At 31.5% G+C, this 25,323-nt stretch overlaps 1 protein-coding gene across 4 annotated transcripts in view; it reads left to right on the top strand.

Moving 5' to 3' along the window:
• The window catches only part of Sur (Sulfonylurea receptor), a 64,671-nt gene that overhangs the window by 16,695 nt on the left and 22,653 nt on the right, over window positions 1–25,323 (top strand). For all 4 annotated transcript variants that reach the window (XM_085957558.1, XM_085957555.1, XM_085957557.1 and 1 more), the window contains 8 exons: window positions 10,176–10,578; window positions 16,566–16,811; window positions 17,975–18,358; window positions 19,077–19,343; window positions 19,705–20,005; window positions 21,556–21,734; window positions 23,138–23,631; window positions 24,754–25,165. In XM_085957558.1, coding sequence (XP_085813684.1) covers window positions 10,176–10,578; window positions 16,566–16,811; window positions 17,975–18,358; window positions 19,077–19,343; window positions 19,705–20,005; window positions 21,556–21,734; window positions 23,138–23,631; window positions 24,754–25,165 — 2,686 coding nt within the window. The remainder of the gene's footprint in view (window positions 1–10,175; window positions 10,579–16,565; window positions 16,812–17,974; window positions 18,359–19,076; window positions 19,344–19,704; window positions 20,006–21,555; window positions 21,735–23,137; window positions 23,632–24,753; window positions 25,166–25,323) is intronic.

Below are 25,323 nucleotides of genomic sequence, written 5' to 3'. Positions count from 1 at the left end.
TATTTTCTCATTGAAATGCGAATTGGATGCGGTGAATAACAAATGCGGTAAAAAAATTCATCGATTAAAAGCTATATTTATTCCTATGGGAAAATACATTAATTTTATCTAATCTTAAAAAACATACATTCGCCAAATCATGCTGGAAGAGGAATGTTCAATATAATTAAAAATAATTACTGAAATCCTACAATAGCAACATTCTATAGTTATAATCTGGTATAACAATATTTATCTTAAAAATTACTCTCATGCTTATATTTATATACATTACTCACTATTAATAAAATTTGCCGACCCTACGTTCACCCTTGACTCTATGAGTCCTCTTGCATAGATTAACAAGCACCTGAAATCTTTCGGTGTATCTTCGAAATGTTTTTAAATCGATCAATAACCTAGCCTAATTACTTACCCATTTTTACGAACACATATTCTCAAATTTAACAATGTTTTATTCAACCTCCTACGAGGTATTCGTACTTCACCAAAATTATTTTTCATTGATACAGTTGTAAGAATCTGACAGCAGATTTATCATAGAGTATTGCATAAAATTTGTGTCAACAATCGTACCTATAAGTAAACGGGTGCTTACAAGCACGCTGTGAATTCTACGAAGTTGAGCGTTGCATTTGAACTCATCCGGTTAAGCCGTGTTGTAGCATTATTTTAATTTACTTTAATTAATTCTTTTCATAATGCCATTATAATTAAATAAAACCATACGTTTTTTGCATGTATTCATTATATAATTATTTATTACATTACAAGCAAGACGGGTCCTGATTTGTATACGTACTATGCAAGTAATCCGTGGATAAATTATTTAGGGAGTTCTATTTTACATTAGGTAGTACTATCAACTATGGAGAATAGTTACATAGATATAACTTATTTCATTTTCAGAATAGTTAAATAAAATACTATTTTTTAATAATGCAAACTAGCATTACATCCACGTATTTACGCCATCATACTATGTCGAGGACAAGAAATAAAATCGTATGACCTACTGACAACATATTGCAAAGATATGAACTCACTCCATTAAATTTAATATAATATCATGTACCTATGTACTGTTAATAGTAAGTAATTTTTTATATTAATTTAATATTTTGATTATATATGCCATATGGAACCAAAAATATTAATAACATTGTGATTCAATAACCATGTTATTTTGAAAAAGTGTTATCTACTCGTAGATAATAATGTTTACTTTTACGCCTCGATGTTATCGACATGTATTGTGTATTATAATAACTTACATGAAAGATTTTTCGTAGGTATCTAACATAAACTAATATAATATGGTGGATTATACATAACTTGGAGTGTTATTAGATTAAATATGTCACACCATAATAATGATTTCATTCTAAAATCACATCAAAATCTAGTTTCTACGCATACTCTACAAGACTAGGTATCCATATAATTTATATACATAGGGAGAATCTTAATTGTTCAAAATTGCTTACACTAATTTCCCATTATACACATAACCCAGCAATTTATTGCTGAAGCGTAAATTGAAATATTTTAGCCTGTTATATAATAACAATATAATATATATATATGAAATTTACTGTTAGTAACCCTTGTTAATGTCATAAAACATGATATATGTTCACACTATTACATTTTACCAGTCCCGCTTGCGAAGCAAAGCATCTATCTATGGCCTATGGCCAATCTATGCCATGCGAATCGATATAGGAATCCAGCCACTTTATTTTAATATGTAAGTACTACAGGTTAATGTTAATAATGTAATACTTTGAATGCACTGATGCAAATTTATTAAATAATAATGTGTTTACGTCAGAGATGCATTTATTATTAGTTGTTTTGCGCTCATATTTAAATACTAATTTATTTTATGTATTTAATAGTGTCCGGAAATATGTACGTATGCAGTTCACCGTATCACACTTCACCGTGAAATGATGTATCGAAAATATATGGTCGTATATTAAAGACCGTCCAATCTCTTTGGGTCGTATAGTACTGAGATAAAATCCTTGTCTAAATAAAACACGGTTCTGGTCGGTTTACAGGAAGCTAGCGGAAAACAAAATTTTGAAAATAGCCGATATACTGGATTATTTGTTAGGTTAGGTTTTCATTTTTGAATTCATGAATTTCGCCAAAATCGGCTATGAAAATTAGTCTAATAAAATTGGACACCGTATAGTATACGGTCATGTCTTCCCGATAGAAAGCTCACAGCGAACATTGCTACGGTGAAATATTTTACGTACAATTTACATGTAACCGTATTTAATGTAGAATATACATATTTGAAGCCATCTATAATGGCCAATGATGCATATTATTATTATAAACATTACGTGTTTTAATTATCTAAAATATTATACATACATAATATTATTCATACCGTATTGATGACGTTATGTAAATATCGGATTTATGTTTCATATGCACATAATTTATGTGAAAATAGTGGTTTTAGTTCAGTAAGAAAAATGAATCGTGAATTAATTATTAATTATGAAAAGAGAGATTATGACAATCTTCACAGTGACTGTTTTTAAATCACACATACGTTACATGCTTAGGATCGTAGCTTGATGCAGAAACTAAGGGCAGTTATAGTATGTAATTATGTGATGCACATTACGTTCGCAGGTATTGTATGAATTTTAATCCAGAAATTGAAGACAGCCTGTCATTGAATAGCTTTGTATTTTGTAGAAGTGTAAGAGAAAGAAATAGTATTTAAATGAGAATATATGGATGGTTTTAATATTTTTTTTTTCATATTGCTGGAAGGACTATTCTTCGTATTATGCCATCCTGTAATAAAGGTCGCATACCAACAAGACAACCTTTGTTCTATCGTCTGATATACACAACAGTTTGATGTAGCTATTCTCCTACCAATCATGATGGTTCTTAAGCCACGAAATGCGACGTTGTCCTCGGCTACGTTTACCATTGAACTTTCCTTGAATAACAAGAGTTATGATGTCCTACTTTTGTCCTTTCATAAAGTGGCTGATATATTGTAGTTTTATGGTTTTGAAACAACGCAGGGGTTCTCGGTCCTCTCTCATTCATTTAAAGACGTCAACATTTGTCACCCGGTCAGACCAAGGGATTTTAAAATGCGAAAGGTCTAGGTATATTAGTATATTATTTATTGTGTTATTTTTATTATTGTCAAATTGTTTCAAAATTCCCATTATTGGTAATGCTAGAGTTTAATACATCAATTCCCAAAATGGAGGAATATATAATACAAATCGACATCGCTTACCTTTATCTGGAGTAATTGTTTTTTTTTTGCATTTTAAAGTCATCACAAAACATACAATGTTTGTTTATGAATGTAATAAACATCACTTTTAAAATACTCATTTATGTATTAACAAATGGCTAAACCTTCTGCTTGTATATACAAAAATATTGTATTTAAACAGGTTTTCAGAATTATGTGTAGGTTCTGTTTTTATTTTAACAAAAAAATCATTTTCAATATAGGTACCTAGGTACTTATCATTTTTAATTGACATTATAATGTGTGATCTAAAACTGGGTGGTAGTTCGTAAAACACTGGGAATCTCTAGACTCTAACGTCATCTGAGCTATGTTAAAACATATTTTCACATAATTGTACGAAACATTTTTTTAAATCACTGCAATATTAGCAATGATCGAATCTATTTCTGTAGTTATTTGCTAGCGAGTATGATACATCAAATTCATTGTGTAAACGCAAAATTTAAAAAATATCATAATTTAATTTACCGTGCTGAGAGCTAACTCATACTATGCATACACTGTCATCAGTAGAAATTCTCCTTTGGACTAGCGTCTCATTTTTAAATCGTATGTAGGTACATACACTATGTATATCTAATAAAATTGTAGTATTCGTCTGATCGATTATTCCAAATCAGCTGATAACTGAAGTTTCGCTAAACATCAACACTTCATGCGACACAGTCGGATAATTGAATAATATTGTGAAGAATCCGCAAAAGTGCGTGTCATAATTATGTCAACCTACAATTCATGTCATTCCCGGGTCAGTATTTCGCCACTGACGTACATAATCAAACATGCACAAAAATACCAGTTAAATATTGTCTTTTATTTAATGTCAATATAAATATATTATGGAGAATATTATATGCCAATAAAGTGGCAACTATAGAACAAAATATGTTAGAATGTTGCACTTGGGATTGATGGGCAACTAATTTAAGTTTTGTTACTGTATTTAGGCGTGGGTGGGGTATTATATTTGTGGGTGGAGAGAATGAATTAATAATTCAAATGGTTTACAACGAATTCTCACAAAAATATCGACCAATGCCCACTATAATAGTCAGACCGTGACAAGAAACTATACATTTCGACCATAGTGCTGGTTATTGCTCACACTTCGAGTGCAATGTGATAAACTATTTATAGAAAATAATGGTTAATTCGTAATATTTAAATAAATGCTTATATTTAAATAAACGTTAATTGACGAAATATACGTACAATCGAAAACCTTCATTTACTGCAAACAGATTACCTTATTGCATTTGAAAATAATCAATAACTAGCACTACCATCATAACTCGTAATTCAGAGCCTCGGTCTGTCTATAGTCGGCTTTCGTGAAATGTTAAAATTATAAATAAAAAAAATGTTCATTTTTTAAATTTTATGATATAAAACAATAATAAAAATAAACATAAAACAGACATATCAAACAATGATATACAAATTCAATTGGTAATTAAAATAATCAGAAGTCAACCAGTAAATAGATGTTCAATAATAGAAATTCTGGAATTTTGAGAAATGGTTTAAAAAAATATGCGAAATCTGTTCCTGCTTCTTTGCAGTAATATTTGATATCCGTGGCTTCGGTGTTGTTTCGGAGAGACAAAGTGTTGCATTCACATCCATTCTCTATTTGGTTTTTATGACTGATATTGTCGAAAAAGTCTTCTCGCATGAATATATACTCGAAAATTAGGACAATAATTATATGGTTTTGTGACTGAGATGGCTATTCCTTCTCCACTGACATCCAAAACTGAGCCAATGTTTTTATTTTATATCTGGACACCAGAGTGGCATCAGAAGATAAATCGATTAGGTGCACATGAATTTATGTCTTCCATGAAGGGATTATTATTTCATAGACTATCTTTATGAAGATCCTTATAATCGGGGATTAAAACGATTAAAACTTTGAATTAAAATAAATAAATATTGAACAACTATGTTTAAAATTAAAAAACGCGGTTGATTTAGTCATGTAAAACCATTAATCTATTCGAAGAACAAAAACACAATGCACAAACACTTACAAGTACGAATTTTGAAGATTATATTGGAATTTTTAGCATATGCATTAGAGATTGAGAAACACTGGTTTAAAGTATTGTTATCAATAATTGTGAAAGTCCGTCAGGATGAAACCAATATGTCAAAATTATAAATTAATTGTGAAAAAAGTACAAAAATATATATATGTTTTTATAATATTATCAAGTGCTTGTTTTTATATATTACGAATATAATTACAGAATTATTTTTACTCTATTATTACAATTTTAGTGAGCTTATTATTTTAGTACTTGTATTTTATAACAAAGGGGGGGGGGGGGTACAAAATGAAATAGTTCCATTCTGTGCACGCCGCTGTACCTACTTTGCAAATGCAGACAACTGAAGACGTCATTAATCTTTACTCAATTAGTTTCAATTTTCGTTGCCAGTACCTACTTACCGTATAACACATTCACAAGGATATTTAATCTTCCCTTATTGTGAATTGTTTATCGTGAAATGCAGTTCAAATAAAGCTAAGTAGGTACCTATAATAAAGTCATATTAAATTAATCCGGAATTCTACAGATCCATCATTGCTATGACTAATATAGGTACATATTATATTAAATATTAATGTAGGTAGATAATATATTTTTTTTAAATAATATTTTTTTTTTAAATTAAAAAGCTGTATTTTTGTTTTGTTTTTTTTTTATAGTAAGATACGAATAATAATATGGGTAATTGTGCCGCATGAGCTTTTATATACATATATTTTTTTTAACGAAAACAGTTTATTCCATGTAGACTATTGTTATATTAAATACCTTTTTCTATCGGCGCAGATGCTTTTCCATCCAATAATTGTTAATTTAAAGTTTGAATTTTTCATACAGTTTGATACATCATTATCACAAACTAAGATTTAATTAGGTTATATTAGGATGGGGTAGGTTAAGTTTGGTTATTTTAGGTTAGGTTTGGTTTGGTCTAAAAAGAAAGTTATAAAATCTCATGCGGGCACCTGCGGCATATTTACAATATTTAATAACATGTCGCGAAAATAATCGCGTTCTGTTTGTCTGCCTAATTTGTGTCTAATTCTGTGTGTCTAATTTGTCGCAAATAAATAATATAATCGCTTGAGAATTTTACACGATTTTGAAGAGGGCACCTTCTACACAATGTTCAATACGTCACTGCGTAGTGCCTACAGCCCATACATTATAATTATTGTAAACATGATAAATTTAAATCAATATGTGCTTAAATGTTGGTACCAAAGACGAGAAAACCTGGTTAGAGATGGAGCAGAAATACATGCAAGTGGAGCCGAAGAAAGAGGTTGATGAGAGGGTAATGATTAAATCAACATCAAGTCATTTTGTTCTACAAATTCACCTGCCGCAAACTCCACACTGCTGTCGTCAAAAACAGAAAAAAAACATTAAAATTACTTTAGATTCATCCAAATATTGAATACCATAAATTATCAAATGTCTAGATTTTTAAACTAAAAACTATTATAAAAGATTGATGGAAAGGATTATTTAGATCACAAATTCTCAAACTTATTTTGACCACCGCCCACTTTGAGATTAAAAAAAATCTAGTGCCCCCCATATTTTATGGATACGGTAGAATGATAGGGTGCGATCCATATCCTTTTTCTGAGATCAAAGAATGTTTCAATGAAAGGAAATAAAACTCATACTTAATCATATTTAGAAGTATTTTTAATAACATTAAAAGAAGGCTTTGAATTTAAAACTTATCTAATATTGTGAAGGATGTTTATTTTTTTAGTTAACTAACCATGGACTACGTACATGAAGAATAAAGCTGCATCCACATTATTACATGCGTCAGAAACTCTTATTTTTAACCGTCTATACGGGACTCCAAGCATTCGAGTAGTAAATCGCATCTCAAGTGGTATCGTGCTAGATTCCGTCGCATTTTCATAGATATAATTTGTCTGTCGTCGCCCCTCTAGATTTCCTTAACGCCCCCTAATTTTCTTCAAGACTTCTACTGCCCCCCTGAAAGCCTCCAGCGCCCACAAGGGGACGTTATCGCCCACTTTGAGAAAGACTGATTTAGATCGTTGGTTTCCAATTTTTTTAGTGTCGCGTCTCCCTTTTTAGTATCCATGTAACCTACGACCCACCGGCACCGCCACAGTTACGTAAAATACATTTTTAATATGAAACACAACACTAAAAAAAAATGAAATGGCCATCAAGTATATTTACGGTCCAAACTCTTTTTTGGTACATTAGCTATTGCAAATATCATAATATTATGTACCGATCGGTCTCATTCGGAAAATGTGTAAATATGGAGATAATATCACAGCTGTACAGAAAAATAAAGAACTCACTGTCCTTGTTACAATTAATAATTGCCGTAATTTAACACCTTTGTAAAAGATATTACTGATACATCGATCGGTGTTTACCAAAGTGTCGCATGCAAGACTGTATTAGGTGGCGTTGAGAACTTCACGTTTTTATTGCCAGACTAGCATTTTTGAATCGCCATCTCAAGCTTGCAAGATTTTCATCCAGGGAACTCAGAAATAATATTGTTCTGTGTTTTCATCTCATAATATTGCGTGAAATCCAACGATTTTTGATACCGCAAACAGTTTTAAACTTTTCATAAAATGATATGTTATTAGAAGAGATTTGCTTGAAAATGAATAATGTGCTGTTAAGCAATAAAGCGTAAAGTGTTCAACTAATGTGGGATATCATTGCTCACGTATTCATGTGGACTATGGACACTTAATATAACTAAGGAATGGCACGGAACGGTGGATGTTGGGCATAACGCATAAAGATCACAAAAGAAATCAATGAATAAGGAAGCAGACAAAAGTACACGATGTGATAGAGGTCGCTAAGCAGATGGGCTGGACATGTCGCTTGGCGACTGGACAACCTAGAGTTTAGACAAAGTAAATGTCGTTATACAGTGGTATCCAAGGAACACTAAATGCCCGTAGATACGTCCTAAAACTCGCTGGATAGACGAACTCATAAAGCTCGGTGGATGTACTTGGCAGCAAAGAACAAGGGACTGAGAAGAGTGGAGGGAGCTAGTGGAAGCCTTCTTCCAGCAGTGGATCGACCCTGGCTGATGATGATGATGACAATAAATATTCGATATTAAATTTTAGTCGTAACTTGAAAATAAATTGGGTTTTTTAAGTTTTTTATTAGTTAACAATCACACGTTTTCAGCAATCCTGAGATTCCGTCATCGCGATTGGTATAATATGGTGATTTTTTTTTTACCATGTCCGATCCTAATAAGATCATAATATTATGGGCCTCCGTATAGTGGAGGTTTGTGTTAACAGAATTTGTTTTTACGAGAAATCGATGTCAGCTACTTGATCAACCTATTAGGTCCATACTCTGACTCATAGACAAATTGAAAAACAATATGTCTACTTGCAGACCCAGGATTCGAACCTGGGACCCTCGACACTATAAGCCAACGCTTAAGCCGCGCGGCCATTGAATTTGGGGAATACTAATTACAAAATCCCGGGTTTCATATTTTTTTCCGGGATTGCAGCCCCTAAAATCTAAATCGTATCCGGTGATATATGTTTTTATGTAAAATACTAGGTTAGTTCAGAGCAAATTGTGTGATGATCCAATTTGCACTCGCTCAGACAACAAAACACTCAACGAATGGCATTCATTGCCATCAATTGATTCAAACTTTGTACACATTCATATTATTAGTATTGTAATGTGTCATTTACGACTCATCGTTTAAATTATAAAGATTATAATAAACTATTTCTTTTATTCAACGAATTAGACACAAGATTTCAGAATGTAACATTCTATATACTGAATATACATAATTTGAAAACATCTCATGCATATACACACTAGAAAAAATACGACACCCAACTGGACTACAAAACGATTTTTTCTAGTGTATATGCATGAGATGTTTTCAAACTATGTATATTCATTATAAAGACTAATTGAAGCTACGAAGTTTGCAATGAAGTTATGTGACCATGTTAACATTCAAATCCTGAATTCTTTATATTTAAGTCACTTTAAATAAAACAAAAAACGTATTACTAGACATAAAAAAGGTACTTAATTATTATGTAAAAAATATACGATAAAAAACTAGTCATTTATCAGCTATGCAATAAGTTCTCAATCCCCGGGTTAACTCTTTTATTTTGATCGATTTATATTCTTAGATCACTCATGTTAGTTACACTTCCAAATGTTTTATGCTCTTAATTTTAGTTTCGTTATTAATAATTATTATCGTTCACAACTCTCAAATGGCCTTTCATTACGTATCCCATTGTTCACTTCCATGCTCGGTTTGTATTTGTTTTACTCTCCGAGTCGTGGGGCCAATGTTCCCTCTTTAAATGGCGACCCTAGACTGACTTTTTTCTATCGAACAGTGTTTCCATATTTCCCTTACATACTCCTTATTATTCTTATTATTAAATTCCTTTGGCTTTCGTCTCTTTTATTCGGCAAATCACATTCTTCTCTGATATATGTACTATTATTATAATTAGAATGCAATTCTTACGTGCTAAGTACATGTTGAACATTTTGACAGTTAATCAAGGAATTTTGGACGTACGTACGCCCATTGTTGACTAGGAGGTCAGGTGACATGGTTACACCTAATAATTACGTAATTTAGACTATCGGGAGAGGCCCAATAATCATGGGTGTAACATTACCTACTACTAAAATGTGTTTCGTTTTATTTAAAACATCTATATTGTAGATCTATTTATTATCATTAGCCTATTTATATAGTAATAAAATTAAAGATTTATTTTTTTATCCCACAGGAAATCAACTGACGTATCGGGGAGACGATTTTCTGGCCACTTCTTGAGAGCCTTCCTCATAGCGACACTTATTATCCTGCTAATCTTCGACCTGGGAGAATACTTCGTCACCCTAGAAAATTTTCATCTACCAATTCACGTGGCTTTGGCTCCATTCAGTCAAATCCTGGCAATCGTCGGTGGACTGATTCTTCACAGCATAATTGAAGAAAAGGGTTTACCCGTTGTGATGGTGCTGGAGACAGTAGTTTGGGCAGCATCTGCATTCTGGAGATTTTCCAGAATGATGAATCTGGCAAACTTCGGCCTGGACTGGCGGCATACGTCATATTCTATGTGCGCTGTCGTATTTGTCACATACAGCTTTTTGGCGATAACAGATGCTTTGGCAATTTATATTGAGGTAAGATCAATGTTTATTGCAATTATCTTAAATATTAATTTACAACACCTTCTTTCTGATTTTGTGGTATTTAAATTAAATACAATTCGGGATTATAATAATTATGGTAAATATTTTTTCCATTTCGTTTTACAATATGGGTGCCATGGCTCATTCTGTAGAGCTATACATTACGTTATTATTTGTACCTGAGATTCAGTATACTATATTATGTCCAAACTTTTTTGTGTCAAACACTTTTTGAAAAACTCAATTGAAGTGTTATCCTACAATGTACTTACGGCTATATAGTTTTACTAATTCTGGGTTTCTGTTAAAGATACTCAACATGTGAATATTATGGTAATTTAGGGGAAACTTGTTTTTAGCAAAATCATACTTGAGATACATTGGCTATACCTCAGTACATCTCCGGTTCACGAAATCCCCGAAAGTATCGCTCCTTCTCGTGGAAAAAATAATTTGACTGTAGGTACCTAGGTATAAAACAAAAGAATTAAGATAGGTACTTATTTTTATAACATATAAGTACATGAAATTAGATAAATACGTTGATATTTTTCAAGCGCTCCAGGTTGTAAAATTTTTTGTTACCTATATTTATATTATTAAATATATAAATAAATAATTTTTTCGATACGATTTTGATAAATGGTACGGGCATCTTTTAATTCATTCATCCCTATTTTTCTTCTGACTTAAGGGTATGAACTAATGATTAATAGCAGACGATCATGAGATCACCATTACAGTAACTCCATAATGGCATAAATAACCGTGCCCGTATTCTGCATATCATAAAATACATACCAATTGATGATCATACGATCAAGAAGAAATCCTCGTGAGTATCGGTCATTGCCCTTGCAGATAGGGATAAATCTTTTGTAAATTTATTAATAGCGAACGGGGAAAAGATGGAAATAATTCTTAGAATTTGTCTTCGAGTAAAATAAACTCGGGGATATCCCATTCCAGAAATTCATTCAATTGCCTTAAATTTATAATATTTTTGCTGAGGGTGTCATCATTCAATTATTAGCCCACTTCGTTCAATTGTGTTCATGTTATTTTTAGTACAGAATTCTATCAACACTAATTGGAGTTAACAGATTTGTTGTAATTGGTCTAGTATTTTCGAGGACTCTATTCACATATTTTTTTCCCAATATTATTAAAATTAGGAAATCGTAATTTTTTTATATATAAAAACATTGGCTTATACGTTCACATACATACAACATTTCAATAAGAACATTTACATGTTAGCAGAATATGCCAAAGGTATTAACGCAATATCGGAGGAGTAAAATTTTCAACAATGTACCTACGTATATGCAAATGTATTTTATGTGTATGTGCGTGGCCAGGGACACGCCAAGGGTGTCTGTCGCCAGGGTGCCAGCCCGAAATTATCGCCCCCCAAATATATTTTTTTGTGGAAATATGGGGAAAATCAAAGAAAAGTTGAAAAAATATTTTATTGTCATCAAAATATTCATAACAGAAATTGTCATAGTTTACATGCTTATTAAACAATAAATAACATTCTAAATTATAATGAAAAGCGATTTGGAACGATCGATATATTGTATCGATGGAGCATGGAAACCTAAATTTATCAAACAATCTTTAATTATATTGAAGAAAATTGTGCCGTGGGCGACTTTTTTACTAGTCGTAAAACAAGCCCACCGACCTTTATTACTCAGTTAATTTTCTAGTTACTGATTTTTAGGACTTCTGCCGCCCGGGTGTTTCGCACTCCTAACACTCCTGCTTTAAGTGTATACCCGCACCCACGTTTGCAGAATAGAAATGCTGTAAAATATTTAACTCACATTTGCAGCTTATTATGTAATAACTTTTATTGCAATGTAGGTAGAGTTAAATTATATTAGTAATATCAGAATTTCATTTATGAGGGTTCTTTTATTCTTTATATACAACATCTATCAGTAAGTTTATACATCAAAAAGATTGTTTCATTATTTCTCAGTAAACAAAATTCAATATATTTTATTTATACCTATATTTCAAGCTTGGATTACATTATTTAAAAATTTCCTATTTTAAGATACCAATACAAATTTATATAATCCCATTATTAGTTTCGTTTCGTTTAAGCGCGCTATATTTTTCAAGGAAGTATTTTTATTTAAAGTACCCAGCTGCTCTTAAGACCCTAGTCGTTATTTAGTGAAAGGAAAACTCCATTTACATTTTGGAGTCATTACGGTATACCTTTTCAATGAAACTTTGTAAGAAGGTTTCGTTCTCTCTAGTGGGTAGCTATATTCGCTCAAGATTTTCAAAAAAAAATCCAGAAACACCAAATTAAAAACATATAAATAACTTCCAAGGATATTCGCGCACCCGGAAAGCCCCTTGCAAGTCAGCTAACTAGGAAAGTTTATTAACTACCTACTGCTAAAGTTGTAATTTGGGCATTTTCTATCCAAATTGACGGTTACTGGCGAAAGGTTTTTTTTTACTGCGTGATACGATTATTGGATTTTTTTACGATAGCATTGCACGAACATGTAAATCACCTGTTTAACAGGATAGCTTGTGAAAAGACAAAAAATCTACAATGTAGTATGTGCCTAGTCTAATAAGTTTTCACTTGTGAAAATACAATATTTATGTATATATATATACAATATATTAGTTATGACTAGAGTTGGGTATTTTCCGAGAAAATCTCAATCTCGAGATTCGGGATTTCCCGAAATGATGAAATTTTGAATTCTTGAGATTCGGGATTTCCAGAAAAGTATTCTTGAGAATTCTCGAGATATCGGGAAATTAAAAAAAACCTGTTAAAATCCTTTAAAAATTCGCAATGTGGAATTGAATCATAATTATGCAGAATATGTGCAAATATTGTCGAGATATTTAGTTAGATGATAAACAATAAATATATCAAACGCTTATGGTATTTGTATCAAAAAACAGTCAAAGCAACGATGATGGCTCAATTTACGACATGTCACAATTTCACATGTTTGTTTATAAACATGTTTCAATTCTTATCCGCCAACTTAGAAAAATAATATCTGGCTACCTACCTATCATATTATCTAAAAGTTTGAGAAATGCCATACAAAGTTTTGACACTAAAATTTCATACGGGTTTCTCTTGTTATGTTCAAATTGGGTATAATTAGAATTAATAAATTCTGTTAAGCCAAAAACAATATTGAATGAAAATGATAATGCAATGAATTGCTTTCTTTAACTTATTTCATGTTTTTATTTATACTCTTACCCAGCATTATCAACAACGTTTTTCTAGGTTGGAAAATTCACACCAGGCATAGCGTTTTCGACACCGTAAATAGCTTAACTTCTTACAAAAAAGTTAGAATATTACATGCAGGAAAATCAGCATTAATAAATTATCATACCAGAAAGCGCTTTAAAGAGTATTGTAAAAACTACTAGTCAAATTCATCACAAATCGATAGGACCCACATAGCTTAGTAGGTAGTAACTTGGGCGCGAATTCCAGGAGCGCGGTATGGAATCCTGCTGGGCATTATATTTTTTTCAACAAGTTTAATTAAGTAATTATAAGTTTTTTCTAGTGGTTATATATTTTTCAAATTATGTAAGTATGTTCAATAATTGATTTTATGAATTATTCGTTGCATAAAAAAATGTCACATACAATATTAAACTCGTGACCAAATTTCGTACATGCATTAATTTTTAGTTATTTAAAATATTTATTCATTTCGAAAGAATAAATAATAATAAATAATAAATAAATAACGTAGTACTTCTTTTGTTATTATTTATTTGACATTTTTTTATCGTTATCCTCGTAAATTTCATATTGCAATGAATATATATCGATAATAAAAAAAGCTTCCAGTTTTCTGAGAGCTTTTTCTGTGAATACACACGCCTCCACTGTCTACCTACAGTATGACCGAAAATATAATATCGTCACTGTTCTGGCAGAAAATACTAATTCGAAAAAATGACATATTGAGTTAGTACCAAAATGTTCCTTATTTCAAACTTTACCGTCTGGAAACCTTCTTAATAAATAAACAGTCTTTATTTTAAAGTCATCCTTTTTACGATTTCTTAATAAACTCACATGATAGACCATTATTTCAAACATTTTAACAACTTCAAAGTCAAATTACTCAAAACTAGTATTCTCCAGTTAGTGTGTTCTGCCAGAACAGAGACGATATATAAGTATCATCCTACCATTATCGTTATGATTCAAAGGTTTAGGCTCTTTAGGGAACTTTAAGGAATGGTTACATAGAATTTTCTTGTCGTGTAAAAGTATAGCCGTTTTACTTCGGCGTAGTCCAGTTAGCATCCAAACTCCTAACGAATTAGGTATATAATAATAGACTGTGCTTTTTCCAAGTACGTGTGTACCTACACCCAATTTACTTCACACGGTCTGTTATCTATAATAGACTTGCTTATACCGATGTATTTGGTATTTTTATGTTCAGTTTGAGGCCGAATTTCTATTATTACAGGAAAGTAATTACGTTTTACTAGATTCTTTAAATAGAAAAGTACGCTTTTTTAATCGATAAAATAACAGGTAAGCAGGTAGGCACCTGAAACATGGCAGGCTGTATTTTCGTTTTTCGCATATAAATCACGTCGCGTGTTCATATTTCAGGCATTATTTTCGGTGAATTAACGATTCGTGTAAAGATTAATTGAAATAAAATTATACTAGATTAAACATCCATGCGATATAATTATGTAAGCATAATCTTATATTACAAATCTAAATGTTACATGTCCAGTTCAATTAATAATATATTTTGACCTATATAATTATTTGCAATAGGTACCTATCTATCTAGTATTTTATACTTTAATCTAGTAAATAGTGATTTTAAATTATAAAATATCTAAATTTCCTTATTACAGACGATATTGTGTACAGTTGTAGAAAATAAAACCATAATATATATATTGCTAAAGTAATTGTAACTCCACGAAACACCCTATACTAAAATATTATTGTAAATATAAATATGTATAATATGTCTGGGTTGCCCCACTGTAGTGTAGTTGGAAAAGCGCACGTTTATGAAGATCTGACAAAAAAAACGTGTTTTGTTTTTATATCTGTTTGACCCAATGAGGGATTCAATCTATTGTGGAATGGCTAACAACTGTTATTAGAGTTATCCGGGACTTTTCCTAACATAATGTGGTAATACCGTAACATATTCTACGTTGTCCCTTTTCAGAACGATTGGAAGTGTACTAACGGTAGATGGCCAACTACATTCAGGCCGCGGCACGAAATTGTGAATTTATAAAATGGTAATACGTTAATAATTAATATGAATGAAAAATGCAATCGAAAATCTTCATTTACTGCGAACATGTTACCGCATTGCATTCGAAATTTAACAATAAACTAGCACTACCTAGAGGGAATGGGACAACTGGGCGCCAGGACAGTTGGACGCCGCACTGTCGTAGATACGTAAACAGAACGTAGACGAGAAATTTTAATCAGTTTCTATCTACTACTTAGTAGTTTTAATTCATTTTACTCTTAACATAATGTTTTTTTTATTGCGGATTGAGAATTACCATGCCTAAGGCTTTATATAAAAATAAAAAACTCTTTTTTCGTTGGAACTTAAACATATGCACGATTAAATCATTATTTACGTATGCATATTTAAATTCTGATCAACTATTAAATCATAATATAATATAACAATTTAAATATAAATATTATTTTTTTAAAAGTACCTAACGTCTATTTATTTTCGAACTGCGTGGCGTCCAGTTGCCCCATTTGGCGCCAAATCGTCCTAGACCCCTACCTAGAATCTAGGTGGCCTTGCTAACGGTACAATGACCAGCATATATGCCTATAATCCAAATATCTTCTTCAATAATACAGATCTGTAATTGGATTTGATCACAACATCTTCGTAATTCTAATAAATTGTATTTCCCTTTTTTAATTGTAGCTTCGTTTAAAGAAATGCTCTTATGGCATAAATAGAAAATACAGTAGCGATACAACGGATAAGAATTCTTGCTACAAACATAATGCGGCAAACGCATTTTCCCAGATGACATTTTGGTGGTTGAATCTACTTCTGTGGCAAGGCTATAAAGAGCCACTGGAATTGGAGGACCTTGGAAATTTACCAACCGAAGAAAATGCCTCTACACAGTTCAAACGTTTTGTCAAGATATACGACAAAGAAAAGGTATTTTCTATCAGGTTATTACATATTTTTTAGCAAAAATATTGATCTATGTAAGGTTTTTGTGAGGAATAAAAATAAATGATAATCGTTCATTATAAATGGATTTAACAACATTTTGGCATCGATCAAAATATATTTAAATCGACTTGAAATTATAAATTTACATAATATAATAAATAATCCGTAAAACAATTCATGATTTTCTTGTTGCAATATTATATCATTTTTTAATTAATGTACCTACATAATTAGTTTACATTGCAATATATATTTTTAACGTGAACTCGTACAATTTTTCACATTAGTTTAATTCGTATTTATACCTAAATTCTTTCGGTTATTATTAAATATTTTAAAATCACAAAACATCTAGAATGTGTTTGGCGGCATAGTTTGGAAAATTCAAAGAAATGTGCACGTTAGTATTAAAGCACATGTCCGGAAAATTGTACATACGTAGTTCGCTGTACCACAGATCACCGTGAGTGGTTTTATCGGAAACACACGGCTGAATTTCATTGAGATCGAATTAGTGTATAAATAACACCCTTAGAAATACACAATAAAACCCTCCGGAATACAAGTGAAATACAGGAGAAATAGGTAAGTAAATTGGAAATACAATCATATCGTATATATTTCTTTATATAGAATTATGAATGATTCAAAAATAGGTTAGCAAGTAGGTTCTCGTGAAATGCTCCGCAATCAACGCGTCATTTTTTGATCTCAATGTAGCTCATAGCACAGTGATCTGTTGGTACAGCGAACTGCACTGAGACGTATAATTTACACGCAACCGATGAATATAAATAGCCATATAATAAAATGAATTATGGTGGTAATTAAGTATACACAATTTAAATTTTTGCTGCCATTTTAGTATTATAATATATTCCAATTGAAAAAGGGTAAGTTTAACTTCAAATTGGTATTCAGATTTCAGAACAATAAAATACATTATTTATTAAATTGAAAATAAATAAAACCAGACTGTAATTATATAAAATTGATTTATTTTTTAAATTCGTAATTTAAAATTTAATTAGTTACGTAATTAAATTTAAATAATTAGGACATACTTATTAATCATAGCAAACTTCATGCTTTTATACAAAATAACACTGAAGAATAAAAAAACATGTTTTTTATTATTATTTCAGGCTTCTTCAAAGGGATCACAAAGAAAAACCTCTCTATGGAAATGCTTTTTTCAATATATCTGGCCAAACTATTGTTTGGGGGGCATTTTCAAATTACTTGGGGATGGTGTGGGATTGGTTGGTCCTCTAGGAATATCTGTCATCATTGACTACACTGCCACATACAATAGTCACAACTCTACCAGTAATCTTACACACAGCATTCCTATCATGGGTCTTAAAAATGAAAAACTATATTACTCCAGCACGATAGAGGAGTTCTTTAGTAATGGATACATTATGGGTATTGTTGTGTTTTTGGCAGCGATTGCCCAAGGAACATTGTCGCAAAGCTCTACACATTTTGTAAATATCGAAGGTATACGGTTAAAGTCTTCAATTCAGGTAATTTAAAGATTTTATAATTACATTTTGAGAAACATAAATCATTCAACATTTTCAGTACATAATGTAGAACAATCAAACTTGCATGCTATCGAAGTAATCAGTGCAAGTAGTGAATAGCTTGCTTGTCACTTGCTTATGAAGATCATATTCTTTTCTTTCTTTTGACCATGTCCGATCCTGATAGGATCATATGGGCCTCCACAGAGTGGATGTTTGTATTAACAGATTTTATTTTTACGAGAAATGGATGTCAGCCACTTGCTCAACCTATTAGGTCCATACTCAGACTCATACACAAATTGAAAAACAATATGTGTTCTTTCCAGACCCAGGATAATATTACACAACATTTAATAACAAAACTTCGTTTTTGAATATAGGTACATAATTTGCAATACGTCAAAAATTAGGAAATGTTCAATAACGATCACCTTCTATCTGCATTCTTAAATCATGTGTATTATTCATTGAATAGTTTAATTAAATATTATTAGCAACTGCAAGTACTTATGTTTAAAAAAACTAAAATTTTGGAATATCCTAACTCCACCTTGATTCAAAATCACAAAAGATGCATTGTTGTTAGTGAATTTCGGTGTAGCTAAAATCCGTTTGATGCCGGCTTGAATCTCGCTCGATTTTCTAATAGTATGTTTTTGGGGTTTGTTAAATTATATTGTTTACTTATTGAAATATACGTTTGCTTATTTTTTAGTCGCTGATCTACGATAAATACCTTCGACTTGCCCAGTGGTCCGCGAATGATGTCCAGACGAATATACCAGACGACTCCGCAAAATCCTTCGAAGGAATTATTAAATCGGAAGAAAAAGATGCTTCCTCCAATACGAAAAAACGTTTGAGTATTATGAAGGACGAAAATGTAGATGGCAGCTCAATCACGAATTTGATTTCGGAAGATTCTTTTAATATCATGTCTTTTGTGTGGATCGGACATTACATCTGGGCAATTCCGCTTAAGGTTAAAGCCATGTTAAATAAGTATTCAATTGTGATTAATGTATAATAATATTGATGATAGTAAGACAAAAATCACAAAATAAGTTAACAACAGTCTCCGGTTCGGAACTTGTAGTACTTTACGATGTGTTTCATGGTATTAATTTCATTAATCATTACACTCGCAAAGTGAGGATTCTTCCAAACTCAACTTATGCACCATATTAACACTTCATCTGGAATTCCTATATTACCGATATTCGCTTCAGAATATCGGTAATATAGGAAAAAATAGTTAATATCACCGCCATTTGGTTTTTAATTTAACATTTTGTTATTATTTAATCATTTCGAATACCGTTAACTAATTTGTATGGTTTCAGATAGGCGTTCTGATGTATTTCTTATACCAGAAGCTTGGAATAAGTGCCATCATCGGTGCCGCGGTGTGCATCTTCATAATGACCCCTCTCCAGTTTCTCATTGGCAAGTCGATGTCCAGTAATTCGAAGAAAACTGCCGAGCGAAGCGATATGAGAATGATGAAAATCAACGAGGTCCTACAGGGAATCAAGATTTTGAAAATGCATTCTTGGGAATTCCTATACTGCGATAGAGTTTTAGAGACCAGAGAAAAAGAACTCGAACTTCTTAATAAAGATTCTTTTTATTGGGCGCTAATAAGTGAGTAGATATTATAAATTTTCTTTCTACTTGTAATAATATTATACGACATAAAATAAGTTAGATTATTGCAATCGTCCTAAATTATTTTTAAGGAGTTCAATATACCGGTATCGGTTCAATATTATAGGGATGCTAAAAAATAAACATGATAATAATATAGCTTCTTAACATTTGCTACAGATTATCTAAGGTTTTACACCTAATTTAGTTTTGTCAGATGAAGTAATATGGTGGGTGGTATTACGGTATAATAGCTTTAATATATTAAAAAAATATGTATATTTCTATATTATAATTTCTACATTATAAATATACAATAAATATTAAATACATACCAACTAGGTTATTATATAATATTTTATCAATTATTTCTGGGAATGCTTCGCATCTGCAGCACCTATGAACCGCACGCCCCTACAATTTACGTATTCATTTTTTCATACATAATGTTGTACTGATGAAAAGAGTGGATTAGAATATATTTATTCAGTGTTTCGGAAACTGTGGTACGTTTACGCCTGGAGATACTCGAAACTTATAAAGAGGTACGCATTTGGACCTTTTTTCGTAAAAAAAAAATTGAGTTATCAGCGATTCATGCGGTATGTCCCAACTGTAATATAATAATAATTATATTATGTATATTTATAATATCATTTTTGCCTGTGTGCATTTAATAAATTTGCCAAATTGTCATTGACCAAAAATACTGTAATTTAATTCAAGAGTACCTAATATGAAAAATAAAACTTATATATTTTTTTATCTACATCACAGAATACCTAGAAAAGACTCTCATGTCAGTGGATCTATTATATATACAAGGCGGCTATCGGCAGCTATCGATGGTAGTTTATCATATGTTATATACATATGCCAAATCAATTACAATTAAAATTCATAACAGTGAAATGCTTCGGACACACATCTATTAAAAAATATTGTTTTTTTGACCGACTTGGATTCGAACCCACATATATTGCAATCCGGGCGAATACTTTACCGATTAGGCTACTTACTCAAGTACCATTTCCAAAAAGACACACATTTGTGGTACATACCTAACTATTCTTCAATTCAACAGTTGCAAACATCTTTTGTAATAAAATTATTCTAAATAATATTTTTTTTTAATAAGTACCTATATACTTATGTAAGACTGTTTCAAACTATGCATTTTCCACAAAGAATGTTACATTCTTAAATCTTATATTATTAGTGAGTTTATCTTCTCTGATCCAGTTTTTTTCACCATTAAGAATTAAAGAATTTTAATATGTGACTATTTTAATACGGTCGTTATATTTTCGATGTAAATGTGCATACCTTGTGTAAAGGCTTAACACTCATTTCCATTAATTAATTAATGAATTAATTGGAGTATCATTTATTCCATTTTACAAAATGATAATATAAGATTTATTCGATTCTACAAATTGTTTTATTGGTTGATAGCTATTTGTGACAACCAAAATAGCAATCAACTAATAAATCAAACTGTAAAATTTAAATTATTATTTAAAATATTTTTCATGTTTATTTTCCAGCATTCTTGACTCATGCATCATCAGTTCTAATAACACTGTTGACGTTTGGAATATATTTTGTGTTAGAAGAAGAACAAATGACGCCCGCAAACGTTTTCAGTGGTTTGGCACTCTTCAATCAGCTGACCGTACCGCTATTCATATTTCCGGTGACAGTTCCTATTGTTATTTCGGCACTGGTAAGCATTATATTATTCTATATATAGACAGTTTTCTTATCGATTGGGTATACTACTTTTTTCCCACAAGTTTGAACCTTGAAATTCACCGGAATCTCATAGTTTCATACGAACTCTTTTGAAGCAATATTTTTTCACAACATTTACCAAACTTTATCATAAATAAATACGGAAAATGTTAAAAGATTATTTGAAGACATTATGAACTAGTTTTATTTGTATAATATAATAGTGTTTATTGATTTTTTTACATATTATACCCACCTGCATATCATAAAATATTTATAACTAATTGTATGTGTAGGTATACAATAACCCGTAACAATAATATAATACATGGTGGCCATTTTCGCTGTAGTTCGAGATTTTCTTGCGTCAACAGATTGTACCAAAATTCCCAGTATTTTTCGATACCGAAATACCGGTTTTAAAAATCAGACAATACCGATATTTTCGGTATTGAAAATGGAAACAAAATGACGTATTGATTAACATAAATGACTTAACAGGACTGTAATTTTATGTCGGGTTATGTGATGTCTGGTTTACTTCCGTGGCCCTTCATCGTTCTTGTGACCACCAATGATACATGCTATAAAATATTAATATTTTAAAAAGTTTTTTACAAATATTATTATTATTGGTAGATACTTTTGTTTTTTGTAATTGTTTTACGAATACCGGTTTTCAATAGGAAATGCCGGTATTGGTATTTTAATTAGAAATCGCAATCCCTATAAATATTATTGATAAAATAATATAATTTGTTTTAACTCTTTACAACATTTTAAAAGACTTATGGTATAAATTCGTAAATAAACCAATTTAGCAAGGGCGATCTCTTAATTAGTTAGCACTTGGGGCGTTTATACACCACATGCCGTCTTTGGGTTTAATCACTGTAATGGCTTTAATTGACAATTTTAGGAGGAAACATAATGTTGAACATACATAAATTGAAAACATCTTTTGCATATACACACTAGAAAAAATCTTTTTGTAGAAAAAATATACGACACCCGACGGGATTTGACCCTGTATTTGCTGGGTTTACGCCAGTGTGATTTCCCAATTAAGCTACGGGCATACTAGTTAATTATAACGATTTTAACTAGTAATTGTTACATGAAATGCGTTTTAGTATATTAAATTAAGGTAGGTATTTTAGTGTGTATATGCATGAGATGTCTTCAAATTATGTATGTTCAATATATAGAATGTTACATTCTCAAATCTTGTGTCTTATTCGTTGAATAAAAAAATAGTTTATTTTTTTATGAAAAATATGTCATTATGAATTTTTGTTTAGTTAACAATGTCCTTCTGAGTGAAGGATACTGGTCTTGAGATGTGGATTTATATTATACTGTGTTTCATTGTTATTAATAAAATTTATTGTTTAGATTAGTACCAAACGTCTGGATGAATTCCTGGAATCGCCTGAGATTAACGAAAAACGAGATTTATGCAAAACCAACAGCAGCACGGACATATTGAATACGAAAAAAGATGACAAAACTTCAGAAAACGGAATACAGTCTGACACTAAAAGAAGTCCATCCTATTTTCTGACTAATATTGAAGAAATCGAAGAGGAAAATGAAACTGAAGAAATTTTCACAGAAATCAATTCCGATAAAGAGAGTGTTTCAGGATCCTCGATCGAAGATGTGAATGTCGTCAATGACGAACCACACGCGGTGAAGATGACAAAAGGACTTTTTGCTTGGGGCTCTGGAGAGGATGCTCTGAGTAAAATATCGATTATTGATTGTGTGAATATTCCAAAAGGCAAGCTAACGATGGTCGTTGGAAAAACAGGAAGCGGGAAGTCATCATTTTTATCAGCGTTAATCGGAGAAATGAATCAGTTAGAAGGGAAGGTGACTTGGGGGAGGTACGTTTAATTATGACCTTTTTTATTTTTCGCTATTAACATTATTTTAAGTACGTTCTAAATAAAGGTCGTACAAAGTTTATTAGCCCAATGTTTAGAACTCGTTAAATATACAATTTATGAGATTAAAAATTAATAATATTTTTAATGATGTACCTACCCATAACAATATGTAGGTAATATATATATATATTATGTATGTGTATGTGAACAAAAACGTAATATTATTGCAGAATAGGAAATGGGTTCATTACCAACACGCTTAATTCAATGACAAAAATAGTAAACCGTTATTTTGACGATCTTAGGTAAATATATGACTGCGAACGACTAGTTTTGTCGTTGAATTAATAAAAATCGGAATAAAAACATTATTTTTGTAATGGTTTGACTGAAGTATGTATAAGATTCTCTTTACAACTACGTCATTTATTATCTTAAATTATAAGCCGCAAAAATAAACTGTAAAAACATTATATATTATGTAAGTACTTTTATGTATTACCTACGTGTATAAATTTAAATCGAGTTTTTTTTTTAATTTTATTTATCTGATATGCAGCTATTTTTTTAAGTTTTATGTATGAAATTTTACACAATTTCAGAAAAATGTTGACTATTCCAGCTTTAGAGACATTGACCAATTTGCAGTATACCAAGAGTATTCCTCCCTATTCTGGGGCCAGTCACATCAGTTTCCTAATACTTTGAGCCACTTACGTATGTTGCGTAGTCAAAAGAATTTCCCTTTCTATGTATGCAGCTTTTCTACGGTTGATAGTTAGTAGCAATATAAGTTGTTTAATCATATTGGGTCGTTCTAAAATCACCTCCTCATTGGCAATACGATCAGCACAGGATATTTTCAAGGTACGCCGGTATAATCACATCTCGACAACGTTCAGCCTCCTCGCCTTTCGCATTCACATGTCGATGTTGTTCATATCTTTCCCTTAATGAAAATTCAAATATATAGAAAATACAATTTTTGTTTTTCACACAAAAAGACCTTTAAAGGTTTTTAACGGAAGATATATAATATTATGAGTGCTTGTAACAGTGTATTTAGGTCAAACGATTTGAGAAAGCCTAAAACTATGAATTGTTTTTGCAATAATCCAGTGACTCAGCACCATTGGCATATGCTCCACAAAGACCTTGGCTACTCAACGCGACCATCAGAGACAATGTCACATTGGCAGGCGGTGGTGGAGCACGTCGAACGCGTCGTTACAGGCGCGCGCTCACAGCATGCTCTCTGAGGACCGACCTCACGGCGTTACCACTCAAAGACCTGACGGAAGTTGGCGAAGGAGGAGCTGCTTTATCGGGAGGGCAGAAACAGCGCGTGGCACTCGCGAGGGCTCTCTATTCCCCCGCAAAAGTCTTGCTGCTGGATGATCCTCTCGCTGCGCTGGACCAGCCCGTGGCGCACAAGATATTTGAGAGAGGGATCAAGAAAATGTGCATTGAAAAGAAAAGAACTGTCATTATGGTTACACATAAGCTTCAGCTATTGTCACATGCAGATCAGGTAAGCACAACCAGTTTTCTCAATATTTATTTTATTATTTGAAAAAAAAAATATTTGTTTATTTCTTTTTGTATATATAACTTAGTGTTAATATTTGATGGCTTTATATTTTTTTCTAAACTGCCTTGAACAATTCATATATGTATGTTTTATTTTTA

Source organism: Rhyacophila brunnea, unplaced genomic scaffold, assembly GCF_057557595.1.
Source record: "Rhyacophila brunnea isolate RB1 unplaced genomic scaffold, BYU_Rbru_1.0 scaffold_7, whole genome shotgun sequence".
Classification (NCBI taxonomy): domain Eukaryota; kingdom Metazoa; phylum Arthropoda; class Insecta; order Trichoptera; family Rhyacophilidae; genus Rhyacophila; species Rhyacophila brunnea.
Note: the sequence above shows the minus strand (reverse complement) of the source record. Positions and strands in the feature narration are given on the sequence as shown.